Source organism: Papaver somniferum, chromosome 3, assembly GCF_003573695.1.
Source record: "Papaver somniferum cultivar HN1 chromosome 3, ASM357369v1, whole genome shotgun sequence".
Taxonomy (NCBI): Eukaryota; Viridiplantae; Streptophyta; class Magnoliopsida; order Ranunculales; family Papaveraceae; genus Papaver; species Papaver somniferum.
Genome location: NC_039360.1, coordinates 222,628,160 through 222,636,212, shown reverse-complemented (window position 1 = coordinate 222,636,212; position 8,053 = coordinate 222,628,160). Strand labels below are relative to the sequence as shown.

At 36.2% G+C, this 8,053-nt stretch overlaps 1 protein-coding gene across 3 annotated transcripts; it reads left to right on the top strand.

Annotated features, from left to right (window-relative positions):
* The first annotated feature begins 402 nt into the window (after positions 1-402).
* Positions 403-4,283, top strand: LOC113358758 (thioredoxin-like protein YLS8). Of its 3 annotated transcripts, XM_026602424.1 has the most exons (4): positions 407-558; positions 1,542-1,579; positions 3,078-3,229; positions 3,739-4,283. In XM_026602424.1, the coding sequence occupies exons 3-4, from the start codon at positions 3,110-3,112 to the stop codon at positions 4,045-4,047; spliced, it is 429 nt and encodes a 142-aa protein (XP_026458209.1). In that variant the 5' UTR covers positions 407-558; positions 1,542-1,579; positions 3,078-3,109; the 3' UTR covers positions 4,048-4,283. The 3 variants fall into 3 exon arrangements, with proteins under 3 accessions (XP_026458208.1, XP_026458209.1, XP_026458210.1); XM_026602423.1 differs by lacking the exon at positions 1,542-1,579 and having other exon boundaries at positions 403-558; XM_026602425.1 differs by lacking the exon at positions 407-558 and having other exon boundaries at positions 1,532-1,579.
* Positions 4,284-8,053: the final 3,770 nt, after the last annotated feature.

The following is an 8,053-nucleotide window of genomic DNA, read 5'->3' as shown; positions in this document are numbered from 1 at the left end:
ATTTATCAAAAGATAAACTAGATCTATTCGGATCCTAACCGATCAAGTTTGTGCATGAAGCAAATTACGAAGATACTAAATCAATAAGAATAATCTTCTTAACAGTCGCGTCAGCTTGTTTGTTTCCCGTCTAACTCAGTATGTATCCGGATGATACCAGACCGTTCACTTTTGTGTTGGGCTTTTCTAGTCCTTCGTCTTAAAGCCCCTCTTTCTCTAAATCGCTTATAATCAAGATTGCCAATAGGGGTACCAAATTATTGGGTATACCAAAATACATATAGGACAAAATAGCGATTGCCTTTGGCTTGGTACTCCCACAAGCAAATTGGCCCCCATTAGCAGCCTTGCTTGTAATGACTAAAACGCCCTTGATAATTGAAAATACCTTTTCAAATTTCTCGTTTTCTCTACGGTTCTTGCAGAACTAACCCAAAACCGTGAGAAGTTTTTGATTATCTGAGATTCTGAAGTTGATCAACACAGTGACGATGGACAAAACAAAAGCTTGAAAAATCCATTGATCCGAAGGTCGAAGGCAGGTATTTTGTGCTTAAGGTATTCTCCTCTTTCTCTCGTTTTAGTTTTCTATTTCCAGGGTTTCCATCTATCGTTGGGGAATTCTTTTCTAAGGTTCTTGCAGATTATAATTTTATCTTTCTCAATGTATATTTAACGTTTGATTATGAAATTTCTGGTTCAGGGTTTTTTTCTTTGTTGTGCAATGTGGACAGTTGTTAGGGTTTAGATACATTTTAGGGGTTTTTGTATAGGTTAAATAGATGGTAACTGAAGTTACTAAATAAAAAATCCTCTCTCTGAATCTTATTTTTTGATCATGTTTTTAGAGGTTCTAGGGTTTGATTTGATGTTTTGGTTATGCGGGGGTGTTTTCAATCAGGTTTAGCTATGGTTGATGGTTTATTTGTTGATGTTGAGTATCCATGATATGGGTTCTGGTCTGCAAGTATTTCAGTGTTGCGTTTAACTTTTGATGTTGGTCCTGTTAACTTTTGAAATTGTGATATAGATAATGTTATAAATCTGTAGTTTCTTATACGTCGAATAGTTTGTTGAATTTGCTCATTAATCCGTTTCTCCTCATTTCCCTAATGCAATTTGTTATCGTCGTTCTGGTTTTTATCATTGTACCTATGTGGAAATTTGGATCAATCTCAAAGTAGGGGACAATGTTTGGAAGATTGATTGGAGATGTTTCATTATGTTTGAAACTGTTCTGTCGTCCAGTCTGCTTCTTTCATCTGTTGGATTAACTATACTGCACATGTCATGAATGTGTCTTAGGATTATTCCACTTTCAAAGCTATTGACATAATGTTTTTTTTTTTGTTCTACTATCTAGTGCTTACCTAGTTAGGATATCATGATCTAGGGAACTGAATGCCACAAAAGGGGTCAACATTCTGATATTGATTGTCCTCATCATCTGCCTGTATGAGCTGATTTTATTGTTCTGTGACTGAGAGAATCTTCTCTTATTTATTTTTTTTATCCCGGTATTGGTGCTTTTTATCGGGCAGAACGAGCCTCCACTCTGGACCACTCCCCTGCCACAAAAGTAAGTATTTTTCTATCCGGAATGCCATTCTGAAAGTTATCTCACTGTTGATAGGACAAGGTTTCCTGCTTAGGTAGACAGCTCATTAGCATATTGCTATGATCCAATTCAACATTCTGAGTTCATCCAAGTTCTCTGCAATCTGCTTTTCATGTGAGGCTTGAGTCCACTGACTATGCTCTGGCATTTATCATCTGACCTTCAGAGTGTTGGCCCATACTGATGTCTAAATCAGAGTGTTTAAACGCACGTCATGATTGTTTGTTTATTGATGACTTGATGCTCATCTCCGTACTGATTTTGACCCTTATGATTTATTAGCATAGTTAGTTTCTGGATTATTACTAGCAAAGTCTGTAGCATTACTATATTTTTGCTGTTTCTTTATTTTTGCTTTTGTTTTTTCTAACTTCGACATGGGTTTCATTTCTAGCCTGCCCCAACTTGTTTGGGATTAAAGCTTGGTTGTTGTTGTTAGTTTAACTAGTACCCGGTGAAAAATATCCAATTTGGGTTTAGATGGATTTGTGACTTGTCTCTCTATTATGCTAAATTTACTTATTAGTTGAATCTACTATTTTACTTAAACCGTATATCCTGTCTTAAAAAATTTCATGTCCTCAGTCGTAGGAAAAATTGTCAATTCATACTAGGTAAACTGCAGTTATTATGTAGCTGACTTAATGGGACTGATGTAATGTTTCCTCTTATTATCAGTCACTAATCAAGAATCAGGCCAAGTCATAATTTTAGTGATAAACTACCGGTTACCTCATTTCCCTGTCGTTCCGCATGTCCTCCTCATAGGCTCATACTGATTTGTGTGTTCTGACTGACATTTCTCCCTTTCAATATCATTTCTGATTTCTGTGCCATTTAAGATGATTAGATTGCATCCATCAATCGTCGCATAATTATCTGCAAACATATACAACTCTCTCAAGTTTTACCCATTAGTTTATATTCTCCACACCCATTCTATAATAGCTGACTGCGGACATCTTCAAATATTGATGGTCCCATTTGGACAGGATCTGGCTAACGGAGTCACTAAAAATTGCTACATTATAGCAGACAACCACATATTCAACATTGCATTAGAGATTGTTACTATAGTTTCACTATGGAATATTAAAACCCCAAACTGGAAAACTTCATCTTTATCAAACCTAGAGAATATTAATCCACCTGTTAGGAGCCATTGGAATCAAACAAGTAAATAACCGTAGGAATTTCTTAGGATGACCAAATTCTCTAGGTTTGCTTCCAATTCCCATTAATATTTATTTATGTACCATGTATGTGAAGTAAAGGTAGTTCTAGGTTAAGAAATCAACTTAGCATTTGATTAAAGGTATCCTATTTCTTTTTGGGCTTGTGATTTTCAGGTATCTTATTCATTGCATTTCATTATTTTTGATTTTAGCTGTAGGGATATATTCAAACGTACCCATTTTGAAGCTCAATGATATTTTGAACTGCTTTGTCATTTTTCTAGCATTTCTCTTAGGAAGGAAAAAGAAACAAAGGATGTCTTACCTTCTTCCTCATCTGCACTCTGGTTGGGCTGTCGACCAAGCCATCCTCGCTGAGGAGGAACGTCTCGTTGTCATTAGATTCGGTCACGACTGGGATGAAACATGCATGCAGGTATTCTTTTCCAAGTTCCAACCCTGATTAAGTAAATATTATCTTCCTCTCTACGAATTTCTTGCACTTGTGGTTGCTTACTCCCATGGCCCATGTGTTATTCTCTGTCAGTTGTGGGCTTATTATGCACTTAAAGATCAGATTTCATATTGGTGTGGTGACCTAAAATTTACTTGATCTAATAACTGGTTAAACCATCAGCTGTTAACAATTTGAAATGAGTCAAATGTCCATTTTGAGAAACTGAGTAGTAAGATTGGGTACTATCTCATTAGAAATGGGCATTTTGCAGTGATATTCAACTTTCCTTTAATGTACATTAATCTTCTTCAGAGATTAATGTCAGGTGAACAGAATGATTATAAGTTTACCACCGTTGGTACTGTTGCATATTAGCATGTTTGATACACGCTGCTCAACTGTACCGAGTCAAAATTATAGTTATGATAGTTCTTTGCCAATCTGTTATCCTCAAATGCTTGTAAGCTTATGATTGGATTTTTTCGCAGATGGATGAGGTATTATCTTCAGTTGCTGAGACGATAAAGAACTTTGCAGTGATCTATCTGGTTGACATCACTGAGGTACCTGACTTTAACACCATGTACGAACTGTACGACCCTTCAACAGTCATGTTTTTTTTCCGCAACAAACACATAATGATTGATTTGGGGACGGGAAACAACAATAAGATCAATTGGGCGCTGAAGGACAAGCAGGAGTTCATCGACATCATTGAGACTGTCTATCGCGGGGCCAGGAAAGGTCGAGGCCTTGTGATAGCACCCAAAGATTACTCTACCAAGTACCGTTACTAGATGCGGTTGCTTGAGCTTGTTATAACAAACTCTTTATCCGCGTCAAACCAGCAACATGTTTGTTTTTAAAAGTATTTGGGTAGCGAGTATAATATATCCATCACTTGCAGTATATAAATGCCACTAAAAACCTCTAATTGTTATGTTTGTTTTATGACTACCTTCAAAACCAGCAGAAGATGATACAAGATACACCAGTGTGCACAAGGGTATAATATGTCCAAAAGATTAGTCAATTGAGTCAGTTCTGACTAAAAATCCAAACATATATTTTGAGTCAGACCTTTGTGAGTCAGATCCAGATGAGTCAGGTGATCTGAGTCAGTTCTAGACGAGTCGAATCCAGAAAAAAGACTAACATCCTGTATAACCTACCCTGGAAAACTTCGTCAGGTGATTATGATCGTAGGATACATATTAAGTTTTTTATGTTCACAGCAACTAAGGCCTATACTGTTGTAATTGGTGTTTGATTATTTACTACTATGATTATTTACTACTAGCTGGAAACAGTTATACCTCAGGAGTCAGGATTGAAACTTACTATAGGAGATTGGATATTTGGGCCAGGACAACAACACTCGAAAACATAATTTCATATTGGTCAGGTATGTAGACTGTTTGCTGTTGTCATCTCCATCTTTGGAGTATATGTGCTGTCATTTCCACAATGGAGTGCACAAACAAGCACCCTAGCTTTCAACTGTCCAAATATTTTTTTAACAATTTTGATGGTTCTAAATAGGAGCCGACCCGACATTCACTGACACACTCGAATAGCAAAAGGTGGCATGGTATATTCGTTCGACACTGACCCATGCTTATTGTGTCCAACTAATCTGATTAGAATCTGATGCTAATGCGATTTTAACATCACAATTATCAAATTTCTGAGTTCCAATTGGATAAATGGGAGTGGACTTGAATCCCTTTCTTTCTTGGCAGAAACAAAATACCCTGACATTGGTGTCTTTTGCATGTTTAACCACCAATTGGTTAGTGTCATTGTTCATGGTCACAATTGTCTGATTTATCATTGGCTATTCAATGTTTCCATGAGTAAAAGTTTGTGTAAAGAAATAAACCAATAGCATGACTTCCTGTGGTGCGGATAAAGATTTTTTTTCTCCTGCACATTATGTGTTGCCAGGACCATCACAGAATGATCAATGACTAACTAGCTTCGTTGCGGTTTCTTAAAACATTTTAGTGCTACCAAAAGAAGATCTCTTTTTATTGGAAGGATTGGAAGGCTTAGCACTCGCAGATATAAAGAAATTAACACATGTCAGGTTCAGAGCGTTCCCTCTACCTGGTCCTGGCTTTTGTGGGATGTCTTTTCTTTCCATTTTGAGTAAAAGTAAGGTAATGGTCATCACGTAGTACGTTTGATTAGTTAAATAACTGTAAAGAGTGATTTATCTTGATTTTACAAAATCTTATGTGATTTTTAGTGTCTGCTAAACTTGCTTTTTTAGTTAGTATATAGTAGAACAGAACTAACTCCTCATTGGTTTGGTCTTTGATTGCTGGTGTACTGCATTCATATCCTTCCTGATTTTTGAGTTTGCAATGACTTATGGTCTGCTTAGTTTTACTTGCATTTAGCTGATTTAGAAAGTCTCATGCGTGAATAACTGCGTTATCTGTATTGTTTGTTGTTATTATTATTGTTGTCTATAGTAAATTATTCTAGAACTGTACTCGACGGGGATTAGAGAGGGGTTAGCTATACCTATACCATCAAGTAGTAGCTTTCCCTAAGTGGTAAGTACTGTAGTAAAGTGTCAGATTTATGCGGGACAGCTTGCCAATGCAGGAAAGAAATCTTACCGAACCAAACCAAACACGCAGATTTGTATAAACAATGTTATGCATGAGAACAAAGGAGTGGTGTAGAAGAAGTTGTATCGATAGTAGTACGAAAGTGTTTTTGGTTTTAGATTATAGATAATGCAAAGTTAGATATATAGTAATCAAGCAGGTTAACACATCACTGCCCACTTGGATAACGCATTCTGTTGCGTGATCTTTTTTTTTTTATGCTTTTAATGTTAGAAAACTCTGTTTGGAGTGAGACTGACTGCAGAGGGAGTTTGTTATTGTGGAAAGATGATCCACTTTTGAGTACTTCCTCTTTAACAAAGAAAAATCTTCTCTTTAATTCATTGGGTTGGTTAGCCTTCACTGATTGATTGGTTCTATTTTATGAGGTTCTTTCCAGAAACAATAGCTATAGGATGTCGATACCCTTAAAGAAATACTATAGGGGAGGAAGTGGAGATCTTCTTTCTTTATGCAAAATTTCTTATAGGCTTGCTTTTCGTGAAAGTAGAGTCCTTAGTTCTTAGCATTATTATTGATGGAAAACAAAGAGATCTGTTGCATATTAGAGGATTTAGGGAGGGATAAAAAGGCGATCGCGCGTCAGCCCTGACAGTCTCATGGAATTCTTAGCGTATTTTATTGCCTTATCTTTTTGGATTAATTGGTCCCCATGTATCTGTAAGGAAAGTTACTGGCTCCAACTTGGATTCTCTCAACTAGGCTGATCAGATTGATGTCACCGTAGTACAATGGTAAAGTCGTTGAACTGGAAGTTGAGCTATGTGATTTTGATTGTTACTTGTTGTAATGTTGGGCTCTAGCTATATTGTTCTGTCAAGTGGCTGCACTAGTTAAGGACGTCATTTTGATTTTGTGGATGTCTTCTTGAGTTCAAGTCTGTAAACGGCTGCGGTTTTAGGCTTGGCCAGGTTCTGATTGAAGGTCTTGATCTGATATTGGTGAACACTAATAATTATGCCCGGTATATAGTTGGTGGATGACTCGTCAGTATTTCAGTGGGTTATGCTTATTATTGATCAATAAACATTATTTTACTTGGCTATTCCTATTTTTTCGGAGGATCTTTGATCATTATAATGTGAGATGTAACCTAGTGAAGTGGTTTATAGTGAAACTCCACAAGGGAAATCCGAACTTTTGTTGATGAGAAATATTATAGGTTTTGATGGTACGTTTAACCCTTAATTTATATGGTTTGTACCTGGATAGGATTAAAATCTTGTGCACTATGAAGGGCTGCCATAGCTGCAGCTCATTAGAAAACTTCAAACATTTTTTCATATTTTGTTTTGGTTCTACGCACTATTTTTTTTTTTAATCTATTACGCAATGACTGAGCACTGACTAGAGAAACCAAGAACATCATAATTATTATTACGAACCATCGTAATCTGTCTGTACGGTCATTGGTGAAATTTTTTTGTTGGATGTATGGAAAACTACGGTGTCATTGTTTTAGCTTTAGAAGTTGTGTACAGCTACAGCATACAAGGTATATGCATAGATTGGTCGCGAAGGTATATTAGTATAAAGAAAATAGAAGTAGGGTTAAAATGACGAACATGGATTGTATTTAAGAGGATGAGCAAATCATTGTTGTTCTCAGTGAATGATTCATCTGTCACTCACGACTCCAGTCCAGACCTGTTACTAGATTGAATTCAAAAAGAAAACCCATGAAAGCTAAATTGGAAATAAAGGTAATTTATTCTGCGTCTTGCTGAGACAAGTTATTCCCAGATTGTGCTTTAAACGAGTTCTAGTTGCCTAAATCCATGGTTGGTGCCTTGAGCATGTAAATATTTGCAACGCAATGGACATCGAGGAAGGAAAAGGATGTATAATAAAACTTCGATAACTTTGCAAAAACAAAATAATTTTCTTTTGGTCTCGAGTCTATGGTTGGTGCCCCGAGCACATAATTATTTGCAATGCAATGGATGACTTCTCGGGGATTATAATAAAACTTCGATAAATTAATAACTTTGCTAAAATAAAATGACTTTTTTTCTTAGTTTCAAGACTATTAATTTTCAAATCTTGTGATATAGTAATATATATATATATATATATATACAGGGTAGGATTCGTTGACATGGTTATCATGACATAAAATCTTGACATTTTAGTGCCATTTTTTCTACTAAGCCCAGCCAAC